At 37.7% G+C, this 20,100-nt stretch overlaps 1 protein-coding gene across 3 annotated transcripts in view; it reads left to right on the top strand.

Annotated features, from left to right (window-relative positions):
- Positions 1–20,100, top strand: part of KCNIP4 (potassium voltage-gated channel interacting protein 4) — a gene marked incomplete at its 5' end in the record, with an annotated part of 1,129,227 nt that overhangs the window by 235,022 nt on the left and 874,105 nt on the right. Inside the window, one exon of one of the 3 annotated variants that reach the window (XM_080796873.1) lies at positions 7,584–7,671. The exons of the other annotated variants lie outside the window; for them this stretch is intronic. Within the exon in view, the coding sequence (XP_080652999.1) occupies positions 7,584–7,671 (88 nt within the window). Of the gene's footprint in view, positions 1–7,583; positions 7,672–20,100 lie in introns of those variants that run through there. 3 annotated transcript variants of the gene reach the window in all.

Genomic DNA, 20,100 nt, shown 5'->3' with positions numbered 1-20,100 from the left:
TTATTTTCTTTTAAGTAGTATGCATTCATCTGACTCTGACTCTCGGGGCTCTCCATCAGCAAAACGCATCTGTTCCCAGCTCCCATAACAATAATAATAAGGCTTTTACATAGGGAGTCAGGTGGGTGGAACCCCACTGAAGGAGCCCACAGCTCTAGCTAGCACGTATTTCCAATGGACCATTTCCCTAAAATATACGCTTAGGTCATAAACACTTTTTACTTATCTCTGAACACTCATGTTGGAAAAACTGTGACTCTTCCTCTTAAAAACAAAGCAAAGCAAAAAAAAAAAAAAAAAAAAAAAGAATAGCTAGAATTTCATCTTCTGGAAAACATATCACTTCTTTAGCCCTCCTATTTTTCAAAAACACTTGTAATTTGTAGTGATGGATCTAGTCACGTGTAAATATTTGTATTAATGATACATATTATTTGCTTGTTGTTTGTTTATTTATTTGACAGAGAGACAGAGAGACAACAAGAGAGGGAACACAAGCAGGGGGAGTGGGAGAGGGAGGAGCAGGCTTCCCACTGAGCGGGAAGCCTGCTATGGGGCTCGATCCCAGGACCCTGGGACCATGACCTGAGCCGAAGGCACGATGATACATAATTTTTAATCAATAGTTTGGGTCTCATTGTATGAGGCCATTAAGTTATGGTAGAACACCTGAAAAATTGCATTATCTAGGAATATCTAGAATGCTAATTAGATGGTTTTTGGTTGCTTTAGACCCAGGCACACGAGAGAGAGACTTCTTGTGCCAGTAAGTTAAAGTTTGACTTGCTTTGTATTCACAAAGCTGTTTCTAAACTTGATGCAAAAGAGCATGTTGGCATGTTCCTTATTTATTGAAGTAGGTGAATAGTGATGTTTCTGGAATAATAATGGACCTGGCATTGGGACATTCCTTTCTAATGGACGCTAGCTAGTCTGATATTTTATCAAGACCCACTTTCAAAACCTGTGACTTTGCCGCAAGGCTCTGCTCTGCTTCTCTCTGCAGCCCCATGGTGAGCTATTTTTAAGCTGCACATGTTTAATTTTGCAACTTGTGACAATCTGAAAAGCATAACAATGTCTATTCCCACTGAGACATACAGAACACACCAAGATCTATTGAGAGGAACAGAATTTGGGGGAAAACTCTATTGTGGCAAGTCTTATCGGCAATCACTGAGTTCTCTCTTCCTTGAAGGAAAGCCAACCCTCTTCCCTTAATCAATCTGTCCTGCTTATTTTTCCATTTTAAGGAGCAAAAGGTGACCCAAGTGTATTTAAGACTTGATTTGCTTGGACTTCTCAAAAAGATGTGGTCAAAAAAAAAATATATATCATCCAAAATGCAATGAGGAGAAATGCATCTTAAAAGGAGCCTGCACTTTCATGTTCCTCAGTAACTTACTTAACAAGACTAGTGGTTGCTTGTGGTATCATCCCTCATAGAACTTTTGGTTCGTACCATGTGGTATGCCAGTTTGTCTTTACTTTAAATTTAGCTGTAACTTCACTGCAAGAAATGTTAGCAGCCTCTGTACCATGTGCTGCAGTGCTAAGTAGTTTGTTCCTCTGTAAAACCTTTGAGCCTTTGTGAGCTGCTGTAAAGTTCACTCACATTTCTCGGTGAATGACAGTGGCATTGGACAAGCGTTTCTAAAACATTAAGGACATTTGTTATTTTTGAACTTGTAACTATGATTATTGATATTATTGGAGGTGATGATACTAGTCAAATTAGCTGATAATTAAGGGCATTTTTCTTTTTTATTTTCTAATACTCTGTAGCCTTTTCTATTTATTGTCTTAATTTTGTTTTGTTTTTCCTAAGGATAGCTCTAAGCAACAATATTTCTCCTACACGCCTCCCAACAATAAATAGATACAGGCAATGGGCTCCCCAACAAAAATCAGCGGCTTGTGATTACGTTCCCTAGAGAAAAGATTGATCATGTTGGGGCTCTGGGTTTCCACATCAAAACTGAAACTTTACAGAGGGCTGATTTCAAGAAAGTTCCCCAACAGAATGAACAGCAGAATATTGACAGACTGTCCGGGAGCTATAGAAAGATGATACCCATGCATGTACTCGAGGTGTCCACGTGGCTCACGCTCGCACCTCCTTCAAATCTTTGCTTAAATGTCACCTCAGTGAAGAGTTTTCCGATGAACCTGATTTACCACCACTGTTGTCCCCTCCCTCCATTCAGCATAGTCCATTCTTGCCACATTTTATTGACTCTTTCTCCCCATTATAAGTTCCGTGAATCACTGGTTTTGTCTGTTTGGTTTACTTGTGTATATTCAGAACAGTAAAGTAAAGTAAAACAGTAATGCCTAGTAGATGCTAGAACAATACTTTTTAAAATTTTTATTTATTTAATTTTGAAGTAAACTTTTCTTTTGAGATAATTATAGATGCACATGCAATTGTAAGAAATTACCCAGAGATCCCAAGGTAAAGCATCCAGTTTCCTCCAGTGATAACATCTTTCAGAAACCATAATAGGATATCACAACTAGAATATTGACAGTGATACAGTCAGAATAGGGAACAAATCCATTATAATGCTCTTTAATAGCTACATCTACTTCTGTGTGTTCCTTACTATTATCTTAATCCTTGGTGTCCACTAATCTGGCCTCTTTCTATAATTTTGCCATTTCAGGAATGTTACATAAATGGAATCATGCAGTATGTAACCTTTTAAGGGAGGCTTTTTGCACTCAGCATAATTCCCTTGAGATTCATCCAAGTTGTGTATGTAAGAGGTTCATTTTACTGCTGTGTAGTATTCCATAGAACGGAAGCATCATGGTTTGTTTGCCATTTGCCTCTTGAAGGGCATCTAGGTTGTTTCCAGTTTGGGGTATTATAAGCAGAAATACTGTAAGAATTTACATCAGAGATTTTGCCTGAGTATAGATTTTCATTTCCTTGGGATAAATGCTCAGGAGTGCAATTGCTGAGTGATATGGTTGGTATATTTTTAGAATTTCAAAGAACTATCAGACTGTGCTTCAGAATGGCTATACCATTTTTCATTTCTACCAGCAATATGTGAAAGTTCCAGTTTCTCTGCCTCTTTGCCAGCCTTGTCTTACCACTATTTTTTCATTTTACCTATTGTGGTAGATGTGCCATGATGCCGCATTATAGTTTTATTTTGCATGTTGATAGTGACTAAGGAGATTGAAAGTCTTTGCACTTTCTTATATGCCCTTTGTATGGATCTTCCTCAACCTATGGTGGGTTCTATCCCACGATCAGTTGAAAATATGATAAATCAAAAATGCATTTACTATGTCTAACTTACTGAACATTCTAGCTTAACCTAGCCTGCCTTAAACTTGCTCAGAATACTTACATTAGCGTACAGTTGGCGTACAATAGCGTACTCTAGTGTACTCTATTTAGAATAAAATGTTGACCGTATCATGTAGTTTATCGAGCATGGTATTGGACGTGAGAAACAAGATGGCTCTATGGATATGGAGTAGTTGTAAGTGTATTGGTTGCTTACACCAGTGATTGTGTGGCTAACTGGGAGCTGTGGCTGCCCCGTATCACAAGAGAGTGTTTCACTGCATGTCACTGGCCCAGGTCAAAGGTCAAAATTTGAAGTAGAGTTTTTGCTGGGTACAAATCACTTTGCACCATTGTAAAATCAAAGAATAATAATGCGGGGACCATCTCTATATCTTTTTTCCGTGAAATGTCTCTGTTTGTCTTTTGTTCCTGTTCACTTGGATTGTGTGCTTTTTACTGTGGAGTTCTGAAAGTTCTTCATATATTCTAGATATTAGTCCTTTGTCAGATGTGTGGTTTGCAAATATTTGTGCCCATCCCATAGCTTATCTTTTCATTCTTTCAGCAGGGTCTTTGATGAGTGAGTTTTTAAATTTGATGACATTCAACTTACCATTTTCTGCTTAAAAAAATCATTTACTTATTTGATAGAGAGCACAAGCAGGAAGATCAGCTGGCAGAGGGAGAGGGAGAAGCAGGCTCCCCACTGAGCAGAGAGCCTGATGTGATACCAGAAACCTGGTATCATGACCTGAGCTGAAGGCAGACACTTCAATCTCTGAGCCCCTCCAGGCACCCCTCATTTTCTGCTTTATAAGTAATACCATAAGGTGTGAAGTCTTAGAAATCTGGCTCAATATCTTGAAAAATTTCTATTTTTCCCCTTAAACTTGTATAGTTTTATATTTAAGTATGTATTCAGTGAGAGCTAATATTTATATAAAATATGAGACCTTGGTTAAAGTTCACTTTTTGCTTGAAGATGTCTAGTTGTCGGCTTGCCTTTGTTGAAGGGCTGTTTCCTTCATTGACTTGCTCTTGGCATTTTTTGTCAAAAATCACTTGTGCATAATTGTGTGGATCTATTTCTAGGCTTTCTATTCTGTTCCATTGAACTATGTGTCCATCTCTCTACCATTAGCACACAGTCTTGATTACTTAGCTATATACTTCTTGAAATCAGGTAGAATGATTTCAAGACTTACTCTACTTTTCAAAATCATTTTAGCTATTCAGGTTCCTTTGTCCTTTCACACACACACACACACACAATCTTGTCTCTATATTTTAAAAAATCTGATTGTGATTTTGAGATTGAAATTTTTGGACTTACATTAAACCTGGACATCAGTTTGGGGAGAATTGGCATCTTTACTAAATTGAGTCTCCCAGTATATGAACATACTATGTCTCTCCATTTATTTAAATATTCTTTTATTTTTGTATCTAAGTTTTTATTATTTTCAGAATACAAGTTTTGCACATTTTTTGTTAGATTTATACCTAAATATTCATTTTTTAAGCAATTATCAATGGTATTTTTTTTTAAATTTCAGTGTCCATAGGTTTTTTTGCTAGTACAATTGATTTCTCAATAGTATGATTCAGTGTTTAGCTAGTGTCCTATGACCTTATTAAACTCACTAATTAATTCTAGGAGTTTTGTTGTTGTTGTTGTAGATTCCTTGGTATTTTCTCTCCTTTCCTGTCTAGGCCTTGCTTCCATTGTGATGCTCCTCATAGGTGTTCCTTCTTCTACTCTTAAGGCTCTACAGTTCATCCTTTGTGTAGAAGATGGGATCATACAATTTCCCAAGTGCCAGGAATGACCTTCCAGCCCATAGAGAATAGATCCAAACTCCTTACCCTGGCTCTATGGCCCTACACACTTGTAGGCTCTGTCTAGTAGCCCTGTCTACATGAAATCTTCTTTTATAAGTCTCCCTGGGCTCAATATGCTTCAGTGGCCAATCCCTCTTTCTGTTCCTTTAGGATACTGAAATCTTTCTCAGCTTGGGGTCTTTGTACAAACTTCACTTCACTTGATGTGTTCCTTCCCCTAAGCATTTCATGGTTGATCATTGGCTCCTTGTCTTTTCTTAGAGATGCCTCTCCTGACCTCTCACGTTCTATTCTACCAATCTAGTTTCATAGTCTCCCTAGCTCTTACCCACATGTGATATTTTCTTTTCTTTTTTTTTGCTAAAATAGTTTTTTTTTTTGCTAAAATAGTTTTTATACTGAGGTCTCAGTGCCATGAATTCTATATAATTTAAGTAGATATGATGTACTGAGCACTTGTGTTCCACACATGGTTCTAGTGCCAGAGTTGTGTCTTTCTCCATTACTGCTCTATTCCAACCCTAGAACCACACATGGAATGTAATGGGTGCTCAGTACATCATTTCTACATAAATGAATGAAAGTGTTGGACTTAATGTCATCTCTGTCATATCTTATTTTACTCCTCAACAAACAAATATATTATCTAGGTCCCCATTTTATAAATAAGAGAATGAGGCTTTAGAATAATTAGCCCAACTATGGAACTACAATAGTGTTTCTTCTGCCTATTTCAAACTTGATGTCATTATTCCTGCAAATATGTAGGAGCAAGGACTTCAAAACTTACGTTGTTAAACTTTGTGTATGAAATTGTTTTTATCTGAGACACTTTCAGTAGATGTTTTCAAAATTCCTAGAAAGTATGTTTCATTATCCCGTTCAAATGGTTATACTGTAGTGTCTGGGAATGTGGGAACATTCTAGAAAGAGTGAGTTACTCCTCAGTCTGTTTAAGTTTATGATTCTAGGAGTAATTCTTTCTTTATTGTAAAAGAACATCATTTCATGCATAATACTATTGGAAAATATTAGTTTCAACTAGGATTGTTACACCTGTCAGGGGAAAAAACAACAACAAAAAAGACTTGTCTAGGTATTTAAATACAGAGGATGCACATTCTATGTATATTAAATCTCATGGAGGTAATATTTATACAAAACAAGCAGAAACAAATAAACACCCTAGGAATATAAATTAGAGCGCAGACAAATCCTAGAAACTGCCCAAGGCACTCAAGAATAAAAACAACAAAACCTCTGTACCTTCAAAGACGATGAGCCTGTAGTTTTCTGGCTTTCATTTCACTTCCTACCTCTACAACCTGCCTTGAATGGAAGAATACTTTGTGAAAACTGCAAACTCTCCCACTTGTTATCACCATTAATTCAAAATAAGCCGGTCGGTAGGGAGCTAGCAAGTTGCATTTTGCCTTTTAGAAATATGGAGAAACTGAGTCAGCTCTTTCTCTTAGGTTAATGCAGGAAATTAGTTTTGGAGTTCAGTTGCCTCGAGGCAAAGTACTGGGGCTTAAGAGTTGTGGTTTCCAGGCCACTGTATTTTGAACGAGACCGATTTTTTATTTTTTTAAATTTCCAAATACTTGAACCTGGACAGTGCCGAAAACATATCCAAATTTAGGAAACAGCTTCTTTTCCACCCCTGTGCCTATGAAATAGAATGTATTTATCTGTGACAAAACAGCCTTGACTCCATTTGGTGGTAAATCTTCATCTCTGTTTGTTTAGAATCAGGGTCAGCTCCTCAGATGTGCCTTTTTTTACCGTTTAGGCTTTCTGAATCTGATTAACACTGTATCAGGGAATTGTCTGATGTCTGACCTTGAACAGCATGCTATTCTACTTCCCTTTTGGGGGGGGGTAAGAATCGTTAGCTTTAGACCCTGATATTCTTTCCCTGCGGGCTTGATTGCATTAGCAGTCTCTTTTTTTATTGGTGCCCAAAGGGTTTCAGCCCCAGTGACCTGTCATCTGTCCTCTCACCTGCTTACATGCTGATTCATTGATGAGCTGGCATCACAGTCCCCGCCTCCCTGTGAATGGTCCGTGAGGTTGCAATTGCTCCTGGAGAGGGGCTGCTGAGCCGAACCACAGTGGCTTACTACAAGTGGGAGCCGGCAGCCAATCTATTGCCACAGAAGAACTTGGTGACCATCCTGAGAAGCAACCCTTTTCCCCCACCCTGTTACCGTTCTATCCGTATCCGGCTTCTCTAGCTTTTTAAAGGAATTTCTGATTCAGACACTCCCAGCTAATTCCACAGGAGTTGTAAGGCAGCCTGTGACATAAACTGAGACAGAAGTTTCCCCTCAGAGATTGTCTTTTTTTTTTTTTTCTTTTCTTTTCTTTCTTTTTTTTTTTTTTATTGGCAAAGACTTCTGGCTCTCACCAGAGGAATACCTTGTTGCTTAAGATGAGTGGCTGTAGAAAGCGGTGTAAACGTGAAATACTGAAATTTGCCCAGTACCTTCTCAGACTATTAACAGGTTCTCTTCATACAGGTAATGACTTTTTTTTTTTTTTTTTTTTTTTTTTAAATAAAAGAGGCTGGTAGAGCATGGGAATGAAATGGAGTAGGAAAGGCTCACTATTTCTTTGTTGTGTTTATTTTTAATGTTGTCAATAAAATACAATTGTGTTTGCTGAGATTCACATTTCTAAAAATGTGTGCAGTGCAGCTCTAATTTGGGGCGAGAACTGGATTCCGTGGATGTATCTTTTATGTCTTTTTGGCAGTGTTGCTGTTAAATGTGCCTCAATCTCAGGAAGCCGTGTCTGCAGACTAGAAAGATTTTTTTTTTTTTTTTTAAATGCATGCTTGTGTGAGGGGTTTCCTCCTCTCTCCTGCTTTGCTGCAGATTGTTGGAAAATCACTTATCTGTTGTCCTCTTGCAGGTATTTAGAAATTCTGTAGAACTCTTGGATTATTTTAATGCATAGATGATTTCTAGTAGTTGATTACAGAGCTGGGGCCATGAAAGAGTTAAGGCCATTTCTTTTGAATTTCTCAGTTTCTGGCAAAATGTGAGCAAAATGTGAAAACAGCTAAAGAGTAAAATGTCCATGAGAGGTTTGGTATTTGTTTCATTGCAGTTATTTTGATGTTTAAAAATTTGCACGATTGAAATGGAAACTCTATTTAAATCTAAGGGTTGATAGCAAGAAAATATTTTTAAGATGTTCCAGAATTATGAGCCCAAACCAGTAGTTTTGCTGCCCGTGAAATTGCTAGGCAGTGCCATCGTTAAGGTAGTGACAGGTGGGACCCAGACTACTCTGACTCCGACAAGAGGCATTTTTAATGGACCATCAAACTTCTGAGAGACAAAGTTGCTTGATACCATGCTACCATTTGATATTGGCCAATGAAGCACTATTGTTAGGTTTCCTTTTTCAGTGCGTATTTGTTTTCTTTAAGTAACTAGAAGGACTGCATGTAAACCTACACGTTGTGATGCAGAGACTGAGAGATGAATGTGAGCAACATTTGCTCTAGGAAATAAACTCTTTATGGTTAACAGCAGAATTACATGTATGATTCTGTCGACACCCTGATAAGGAAAAACAACTTTTGAGAGAATAACTGTGAAAATCAATTTCTGGGAGCATTAAGTATTAATAAACATTATTGGGATTGTTATCAGATGCTGATCTTTAAGTAGGGCAAATTGTGGTGACTTCTGATGCTTTTAAGAGTAACAACTGAGAGTCTATACCTGACTTTTGTTAACTTTGAGCTCTGTTGTATTTTCCACCCAGTTTTTTATACTCCGGTTACTAATACATGGTCCCGTCAGTATGACGGCTTTATCGTGTCAATGTGATCAATAGTATGAATATGACATTGGCTTTAAACTTTCCATTAAGGATGGTGTGCCGTTTGTGACAGCGTGTCTCATTGGACAGTGCTCTTTTATCGTGCTATCAAGTTAGAGAAATATTTTATAAAAGAAAGCTTTCTATGAGGTTTCCATGGTAGTCTGTATTTTCCTTTTTGATAAGCCAATCTTAAGGTTCTACCTGTTTCTTATTGGATTTAGGGGTAGTGTTCTGCCTTTTTTGCTCAGTCCATGTCTAGTTTTCTTAAACTTTCATTTTCAAGGAATTTTATGAAGATGGTAAATGGTTGTGAAGTCGTAAACCATAAATATTCAATCTGAAATACAGTGGGTGTTCAATAACTGGATGGCAATTTATAATATGAAATTTATGGAAAACTGACATAGCAGCAATTTTTCCAGACCTATTTAATGCATATTTAGAAATCAATATAGGTGGGACACCTTCTCCTCCTTCTGAGCCACAAAATGAAAAAAAAGAAAAAAAAAAAACAAGAACTTTGAGAAATAGGACAGATTATTATACAGTAGTGAGATAGATTTATGGCTTGAGAAATGTGATTATAGTAACTTGTTTCTTGTAAAAATCTTTTTGGCTCAGGCTCTAATATTAAACATTGTAAGATCTAGCTGGAATCTTTACAACCACTGAAAATGCAACTTGGAAAAGCCAATTTATGCACTTACTAGATGCTGTGATAATATACACTGTTCATGTTGCAGTATCTAATGTAAAATTCATTAGGACACTTTCAAGTCCCTTGGCTAGTAATTAATGAAGAAGTAGGAAGCAGAGTTGAATTAGTTTAAAAAATTTGCTTTAAGGTTGGATATGCAAGCAGTTGCTAATTGTATCCTGAACAATCAGCATATATCTTTGTAGTTATCAAAAATTTAAAACAATACTAGAGAGCCTTGCATGATTTCCTTTTTTTATTTCACCAACAAGCTCTTTATTCTCACTTTTTCAATTAAAGATGTGATCTGAGGAAACAGTGATGTTTTTACATTTGAAAACAGGTTAATTTCCCAATACATACTCTATATTGTTGGTAGTTGCCTTTCATTTGATATCCAAAATACCCATGCCTTTACACAAACACAGAAAATGTTAAGTACAAAGAAATTTTCATGGATACAAACTCTCCTTTGATGTGTTTTATTGGTGTTATCACAAGTTAGAGGAAAGCCCCTTCCTTTTCTGAGAGCTTTTCACATAAGTTTTGACAATGCCTATGACTGCTTATAAATAAATAATTTAGCTGGTAATTCATCTAAGATAATCTTTGTAATAGAGAATACAAATTCAGTGGTAAAGATTTGTCCAGATAAAATAATTTTATTTTACCAGAAACATTTTACATATTTTTATCACGGCAAATCACTCTTCAAAGAGTAGGTTTTACAAACACATATATTTGGCTTTACTTATCATGAAAATAAAAGGATTTTTAAAGATCCTTTGTTATATATAATACTTGTCAGAAATCCAATAAGCAAATATTACATGTCAGTGGCATGTTCAGTGTAGTGAGGTACAATTCACGATTAACTATCCAAACTCTTTATTGATTTGAGACCTACGTCTTCATGTACCATATTATGCCCAATTCTAGATGTGGCTCATGATAACCAATATATCCTTATACATCTAAATAAATGGAAACAATTTGTGAGGATTGTGATATGACACTGGTAATTTGAGTGGGCAATTTGATAGGCAATTTGTGTACCATAGAAGCCCATACTATTCCCTGTCCTGTAAATGTTGACCCATAAAGAAAGGTTGAATGATATTACAGATACAAAATTTTCACCTGTTTCTTCTTTATGTGTGAAATTTAGTATTGGAATGTTTTATAGTACTTATTTAGTGGGTGTTTAGACACTTATCAATTCTCTGTATATAGTTTTCTTAAAAAATCAAGATCTGAAGTCATGTTCTTATTAGCAAGGATGCCCCCAAACAAATGTCTCAGGTGGATATTTCCTGGGGCTCTTTTTCAGGCTTCAAGAATTGGAGATGGAGATGAACCATGAGAGACTGTGGACTCTGAGAAACAAACTGAGGGTTTTGCAGGGGAGAGGAATGGGGGCTGGGTGAGCCTGGTGGTGGGTGTTAAGTTGGGCACGTATTGCATGGAGCCCTGGGTGTGGTGCCTAAACAATGAATCTTGGAACACTGAAAAAATAAAGTTAAAAAAAAAAAAGCCAGTTATATAGCTGTGGCCAAGTTCAACTCTCCACCTAAGGGAAACAAAAGGAGTCTAAATCAAAATATCCTGTTAGGCATTGAATTACTATTTAACTTGTGGATTAAAGTATTTCAAATTTAATGTAGTCATAGTATTAAATGCATGAGGTAAGCATTCGTCACTTCATCAAGTAGAAAACTTTAGATTGAAAGGGAGAATGTGCACAAGTGAGCACATTTATTTTGCAAGTTTGCATCGTTTCCAGCCTTACAGTCATTGTTGAGGTTACTGTGCATCAGGCCATCCACAAGACTAGTGACATAAAGATTAAGATATTTTTATATCACATTTCTAAGTGTGAAAAGAAAATGAAGGGTGAGTTGTAGCGAAATCGGAGAATTAAGAAAGCCTGTCTGGCTGTATCTACTTCTTTTTGCCTTTCCCGTCTTTGTTCCTCCTGATTACAAATCACAAGATCAACTCTTCAGTCCCCTCTGACCTCCTCTTCTGTCCCCATCACTGCCACATTTGAACACTGGGCAGACAAATCTCTTGCAAAGGATGTATTCCCGGAGACCTCCCATATTTAAAAATTCACACAGCTCAAGTTTAATCCTGGCAAAAGATGACAGCTGTTTCTATATCCCAGTTCATGTGGTCCTGCCATGTGACATTGGCCTGCCAGCTCTGAATTTATGCTGTTCTTGATTAAATTTTTATTTTTTAATCCCTTCAAATTTTGCTATCAAGTGAGATTATAGTCCTTAAAGGACTATGTAAAATTTACATTATTGAAATGCGCAGAAAGTTTTGCCGTGATATACTCAGTTTATTGGTGCTTCTATTGAAACCTGCCCTCAGGTAAGAAGAAAGCAAAGAAGGATGATGTTTATACTTGACTTCCAAGGAATATATGCTATTGTATTGCTTTTCCCAGAAGAGGATGCATTTTAAACTTTATCGGAAGAATTATTTTGGCCTCTGATAATGACTTGAACTTTTCATTCAGGAGTGAAGGGGTATTTTGAGGGATTCAGCATTTTGCCTCATCTCCTCAAACTCTGCCATTGTTGCCAAATCTAGGTAGAGGATCCCTGGATTCAATGGAAAAAAACACCTACATTTGCACATATATACCGGTTGTCCCTTTCATTTCAGAAGAAAGTCTCATGTTAGTGTTTAATGACCTTTGATGTTTCTTATCACATAATTAGTATATGAGGTAAACTTATAGGGCTTGAAGACTTTAAAAGAAGAATGTTTTATCATTGTGAGAACTTCAAACTAGTCAGTGGTACCATCTCAGTCTTAGATATGCTAGACTCTTAAAACTCATTTGTTGCTCATAGACAAAAGTAATCCATATGTTGCATACAGTCTAAAGGGAAGAGCTAATATCCATAGAAGGAGCTGCATTTGCCCCTGTTGGTTGAAGTAATCAGAGATTTCTTACCAGAAACTTCAGCAGTTAGTCATCAACACTTCCTTTAAGTCCTTTAAGAAACACTGACGTTTCATATCATGGGACCAAGACTGCTAAGGACATTGTACCTTGATTGTGACATGTAATAGTTATGTTCCTGAGACGAGATCTCAGAGTCAAGAAAAGAATTTAATAGAGTGGTTCCTCTGACCTCCCACCCTCCACCCCTTCAAAACCCTCAGGTTGTTTTTCAGAGTCCATAGGGAGGGCACGGATTGCATGGAGCACTGGGTGTGGTGAAAAAACAAGGAATACTGTTACGCTGAAAAGAAATAAAAAATTAGAAAAAAAAAGAATTTAATAGAGTGTCTGTGTATGTGGGCAGGGTGCAAGGGAATCAACAGAGGTAATGTGTACTCCGAAGCTAGTAACAGCAGACCATGGAGGGGCCGAGGGAGGGGTCCCTCTCTGGAGCCTGGAGAGGGAGACTATGCAGATTGCTGCTTGACAGGAAATGTGGCCTTTAGTCCCGGGACAAGGCCAACCCATGGAGATGTAAGAGGTAGAAAACTCCAGGGGGAAAATGGTTGCTGGCCTCTCCTTCCTCCTAACCTTCAGATTTATTGCTAGTGCTTCCACCAGCTAACCCCATTCCAGAAGCTCGTTGGAAAGACCACTCCAAGTAGGGGAAATATGCTCATGGCCATATTTATTATTTTATTTTAACCCACCATAGGTATTACCACTGACTAGGCTTCCTTTTTTAAAAATTAGTAACATTGGTCATGTTGCTTCCCTTCAGAAGATATTGGAAGTGGCATGAGGAAGCTAATCATATCCCTGGGTGACTCGTAAGATTTCTGTCATTCTACCACGTCTTTTACCATCCTTGTTTATCTTTTATTTTGTCTACATAGCTTTGGTCCAGAATTTCTCTGTGTGTTTCTTAAACCTTATAAGGAAAATGAACCTATACCTTCCAACAAATTGACTGCTTTCAGAGCAGATGTCACCATAATCAGTCAGATTAAGGCACAAGGAAACAATGCGGTATTTGTTATATAGCAAAATAGAATTATAACCAGGACAATGTGGCTATGGATGGTGTATGCTGGGTATGATGGTGAACTATCTTTGATAAACTGTATTTTCTTTCTAAGCTTTACTTTTCAGGTTGGGGATACAATGGTGGGTTGGCGGGGAGAGGCCAAGAGCTGAGGAGGTGCCCTTGTGGAAGAAAGCAAAGTCCAGCTGGCTGTGATAGAAATCAGCACTGATATATTTTCTGCAGTATATGCTAAACAATTTGATAAACAAACTAGTCTTTATCAAGCATCTGCAATGGATGGCTCTATGCCTAACACTATCCATTTCTCCTGTCTGATAGAGATACCGCAGTACCATCAGGAAGTCTCAAAATGTTTTATATTTGGGACCTATGTTTAATTTTTTAAGGGTGAATGCTTGGGACCGTGAAGGAGATCCACATTTCCAAGTAGCTGAGGAGGGGCAATAATCATGATTTTTAGGGGCGAGTGAGTCTGAGAAAACTGAATGGGTGGCCGGGGGTAGGGGGAGGAGAACTTCAGCAGGTTGGGGGAGTAACCTCATATAAAACATTCCATCATTTGACACCCTCCATTCTGTGTCTCGAGTCTGGCTCACTCTCGGGCTCTGTTCTACTTCCTCTAATGTCTTCATCACGGTCTCAATGACCATAACATAAATATATTACATTAAAAATGAAAAAAAAGTGTTCTAAGAATGTGTTCCAGCAGAGCTCTTCTCTCTGCTCAGAGCCCAGCTGTGCTTCTGGAGGGCAAGGGTATGCCCAGGGGAAGAGGTGGGAGGCTCCTGTTGGCATCTCAGCCTTATTCCTGATCATACAGTTGTGAAAGTCACCCAGCTGCTCTGAGTTGTGTCAGTCCATCTATGAAATGGGGATATTCCTCCCTATATTTCTGGTACTGTGAAGCATCCAACAAATGGATGCTTGACCCAACTTTTGTCATTATTACTGATCTGGTATCTCTAGGATGTTCTGTTTTTGTTTTTACTTTGTTTGTTTGTTTGCTTGTTTCAGATTGAATTTCCCCAAAGGTAATTGGATACCTCATCATCGTTGTGCTGCCTAGTAATTAGGAATAAATAGAAAATAACCTGGATAAATGACTGCAATTTTTAAACCCTTTTGCCTTTGATTTTATTTGTTTTCAATAACTGTAATTGCCATTTATTCATTCAACTAACATTTATTAAGTGGTTATTAAGGGCTGAGCCTTGTGGTTTTGTAAACTATTTCTTCGTGATTCCTTCCTGCCCTATGTTACCCTGTCAGTAGAGCCAATAAATGCAAGACAGTCAATTCAGCACACCAACATGTGCTAAGATTTGGAAAGCAGAGGGGAGCTGTCTCATGTGATTTTGGCCAAGAGGCAAGTACAATGGGCAACCCAGGGGAGGCAGTAAGCCTTTAAGATATGTTCCTCTGAAGGAATTAGAGAGAGAGGCTGGTAAGGGGGGAGCCAAGGAAGTCAGGTGTGGAGGCAGCTGGGAGAGAGAGAATCAGTGGTATTATTTGTAGAAGAAAGAATGCCTCTACAACCATATTACTGCAGAAACTACCAGCAAAGCCCTCCAGAAGATTATATTCCTTGTCTAGAGATATTATTTCTGTGGCTAACAGTGATCAGGTAGTGAATGTTACATTTCTTACCTGCCCCTTAGATCTGTCTTCACTGTGTGATATGTACTGACCTTCTTACTTTTTGAACTTTAATATACAAGTTGTCTGTTCCATATTGTTTAGCACTGAATTACTCATTAGTCCTGTATTATTAACAGATTTGGGTGTTAGAGTCACATCTCAAGTAGATTGGAGTCTTCTAAAAGACATTTAAAATTTTATTTATATATTTTAGTTGGGGGGGGAGGGGTAGAAGGCTGGGGGAGAGGGAGAGAGAAACTTAAGCAGTTCTGCACCGTGGAGCCTGACCTGGGGCTCGATCTCACCACTCTGAGATCATGACTTGAGCCGGAACCAAGTTGGTCACTCGAGCAACTACACCACCCAGGTGCCCCTCTAAAAGATATTTTTTAAAAAGTTTATTCTCCAGATCTCCCCTAACACATTGCACGCTGAATAGTAGCTCTCAAAAACACAGTTTTGAGGGAAGAGATCCTAAAAAGGATCTATTTCTTCATATAATTTAATGTGTTCCTTTCGGAATCACATTATCAGACATACACTGTATGTACCACTTGACCAGCCCATAGGGAATCACAGCACAAATACAGGTGCAAATCAAGACTATCCAGAAAAACTGGGGTATTTGGTCACTTTCTCCATGGAAATTCCCACTATTTGGAATCATTTTGGTTATTTACCAGTGTCTATAAAACTGGAATGTAAACTCCTTTTTAAGGGCCATGTTTGTTTTGTTCATTATTGTAATCGAGCGCCTAGATCTTGCCTGGCACATAGTAAATGTTCAGTAAGTAGTCGTCTGATGTATGATTGCATTGCACTGAACTGTTTTTTAGGGACCAAAGCTACATCTCCCGTTTCTGTTTTTCTGCTTGTCTTCGCCCAGGTTGGTAGGATTGTTGTTGTTTGCCTCTATCACTTCTTGTGATCTCGGTCATGTCAGCTACCCATTCTAATCTCTGTTGTGGTTCTGCATTTTCTTATCTCTGCCCAGTACTTCTTCCCATTATAGTAACTGTTGTACATAATCCAGAGCCCAGAAAGTCTGAATTCTAATTGTACACAGAGGAGGTATAACTACACAGTTAAAAATAGGGGTAGGTGCTGTATACACTTGTCCATTTGTTTCAAAAGTCATTTATCCTCTGAGTAATTTATGTATAAGTGTCTATGTATTTGTATTTTCTCACTTTCCTACAGTGAACATATTTTATGGATAATGATTGTATTTTAATAATTTTAAGGTAATAGAAATTTATGAGTTCTTCAGTCTTTAGCTACACTAAGCCTGCTGGAGATAAGAAAGTACATCACGTTGGATGTACTGTAGTTTTAGAAGTATAAAAAATATATATATTATTGGAATCTCAGTTTTCTGTTTTCTGTCTGCAGTTTTCTTCTCTAGCTTGTTTCTAACTTTGAGAAAATTGTAACTTCTCCTAGCTCAGTATTATCACCTCTACAATGGGAAGATTTTCATTGCGCAAGGTCACCAGGTTAGGATAAGAACCTTAAAGCCTGCCAAATCAGTCATGTTCCTCTTCTGTAATATGCTGCTAAGATACATAGAGCCTGTTTTATTATGGGGTATACATAGAAGAGTTTTGTACCATCTTATAATTCCCTGAGCCAAACAAAAGTCAAAAGGCGTCAAAGAGCTATGAGGCCAGTTCTATAAAAGGCTTTTAGAACTTTAAAGATCAGTTTTATGCTGTGTCTACTAAAGTGCCCCAAGGGAAACTATACAGCCAACTGCTGGGCATTTACCCAAATGCATGCAATTGTGCCTTCCAATCAGGCCCTCCTAGCCTGTCTCCAAGCAGAAGCATAGTTCATGATCTCTGAAGGTTAAGAAATTTGTTGGAGCTCAATTAGTGAGAGTGCACAACATATGACATTAACAAAGACAATGTTATGTGTTTCATGCTACTTATATAAATAGTTGTGTTGGAATATATTATTGGATCAGAGACATGAGGACTCTCAATGGACCAAAAAATCATTTGGTCTGACTTCTTTCTTTTTGGAAGAGAATATGGAGGTCCAAGTGGCTGGAGTGATTTTACCAAGGTCAAGAGACTAGTTAGTCTTGTGACTAGTCTGTGATACTACCATTGCAGAAGCAATTGTTCTCACAACTTTACACTGTGGTAAGTGCCTGGGGTGGTGACTTGGTCTGAGAGAAATGCCTTGCCTTAGTGACAAAGATGTCTTGAGGTAGTCTTAGTACCACCTCATCTGAGTGGGCCATCTTAAGCCAGTTTACATTCAGGAATCCCATGATACTGGTTTCTTCATCCGAAAAATCAAGCAAATGCAATTCCAGCTGCCAGCAAGGGCTTTTCAAAGTCAGCATTTTTAAGGATGGTAGTTGGGGGATCAGTATTCATTCAAGTAGTGTTAAGCCCTGTTTGGATGCTGACAAATCATTTGAAGCTTATTAGCAGCTGACATCACTCCATTATTTTGGAGCCCTTAGAGAAGGTCAAAGTGGGTTTGGTTGATAACAATTTAAAATTTTCAAAAAGTAGGGATGCCTGGGTGGCTCAGTTGGTTAAGCGACTGCCTTTGGCTCAGGTCATGATCCTGGAGTCCCAAGATCAAGTCCCTCATCGGGCTCCCTGCTCGGCAGGGAGTCTGCTTCTCCCTCTGACCCTCCCGCTTCTCATGCTCATTCTCTCTCTCACACTCTTTCTTTCAAATAAATAAATAATAAAAAAAATCTTTAAAATTTTCAAAAAGTAAATAGAACATCTAACTTAAAGATCTCCTTCAAAAATGATACAATTTAAAATCTGTATACTTAAATGGTTATACTCAGTGATGCTGTAATACTTTCACCAAAAGTCGTCTCCTACCCCAAAAATTGTCGATAACTTATATATTGCTTCACTATGTGCAACATAAATGTTTCTGCCAAAAACTCATGAGTGTAATGTTCTCACATTTTCAAAATTAGTAGCTAATAAAATGTTTTTCTTCATCAATGGATAAAATTAAAATTGTATCCATTTTGCCTATTTCCTAGGATATAAAATGTCATGGAATTGACAGCAGAAATAAAAAGTAGAAATTATCTATTTCAGAAGTCAATAGTAAGAACCTGCTGATTTCTCAAATTCTTTATGAGATGCTGCAAGAAGATAGGAGGCATACCTAGATTTAGGAATTTAGGAAAACCAAATATATATGTTTTAAGATTTCAATTATTACCAATAAATTAAGATTAATCTGGAGAAGTATTTTGTTATGAAATAATGAATTTTTAAATTCTCAGAGTCCATATATAAATTTAAAGAATACACAATGACTATACTCTCAGTTCAGAACAAGAAAAGCAGTCACCATAGATGTGAAGTCAGCCTATTCAAGCTTCTAAAAATTTAGGTGAATGATATTTCTTTCCTTTCTTTTTTCATTTAACATGATACTGATATTCTTACTTTAAAGTAAACACTCTTTTCATTTTTATTTATGAGATTGTATACTCCAGATCCTGACCTCTATAGGACAGGCCTGTGCTTGAAATGTGGCTTCACCAGTCATTAGCTATGTGACTTTGGACAAGTTACTTTACTTCTCTCAGGCTCAGTGACCTCATCTGTAAAAGGGGTTAATGACAATGCCACCATCACAAAGATTTTGCTAATCACGTGATAATGTGCAGAATTAAGACACAGCCTGACACAAGGTAATTGCTCAGTAACATATTTTTATAATAATAAAGTGTATGAGCTCATGGAGGTTTATCTTGCCTCAAGTCTGTGTGGCACACTAAGAGGGTATGGCGAGGCATAGGAACCTGCATGAGACACCAGCTATATCATAAAGAAGCTCAACATTTAACAGAGGAATTAGAACGTATAGAAAATAACTTTAATGCAGACTTGAATAAGTTAAGTGCCAGGAGAGAGCTATAGACAGTCTTATCAAAAGAATTCAAAGAGAGGGTTCACTCTGTTTTGTGGCAAGAGACATTTTAGTGTTGATAACTTTTGATATGGCTTTTAGTGGCTCTGGGTTTGGAGATGCTGAGCTGGTGATTGGACTTTCCAGGAAGAACAGAGAACAGAGGAAGGGATGTATAGAGACAAATCTATTGCTAAGGTTCATTCATACAGCAGATATTTGTTACATGTCTGGTCTCCTCTAGATACTCCTCTGGGAACTTGGAATACATCAGTAAACAAAGGTTCATTGCTATCATGTAGTGGGGGGGTAGATAATAATCATATTAAGTTGACTAGATAGTATGTTTGTGGGTGATAGGTGCTCTGGGTAAAAATAGAACAAGGTAAATGGGTTTGGGAGGGCTATGAAGGTTGGGGTATGTATTAGTTCGCTAGGGCTCCTACAACAAAATACTACAGATTTGGTGGCTTAAACAACAACAATTTATTTTCTCAGTTCTAGAGAAAATTTATTTTCTCATAGTCCAAGCCCAAGGTGTTGGCAGGTTTGATTTCTTCTGAGGCCTTTCTCTGTGGCTTGCAGCTGGCCACCTTCTCACTATGTCCTCACATGGCCATTCCTCTCTCTGATAGGTTCCTATGTGTGCAGATTTCCTCTTCTTATAAAGATACCAGGCAGATTGGATTAACCCCCATTCTAATGGCCTTACTTAATTGAATCACCTCTTTAAAGACCTTATCTACAAATACCATTATGTTTTCAGGTAGCAGGGGAAAGGGCTTCAGTATATGAAATTTCGGGGGGCACAATGAGCTTGTAATAGGATGGTTACAATTTCAATCAAGTGGTCAGGA

The sequence above is a fragment of the Martes martes genome (assembly GCF_963455335.1).
Source record: "Martes martes genome assembly, chromosome: 2".
In the NCBI taxonomy this organism is placed as follows: domain Eukaryota; kingdom Metazoa; phylum Chordata; class Mammalia; order Carnivora; family Mustelidae; genus Martes; species Martes martes.
This window is presented reverse-complemented; position numbering and strand designations above follow the sequence as displayed.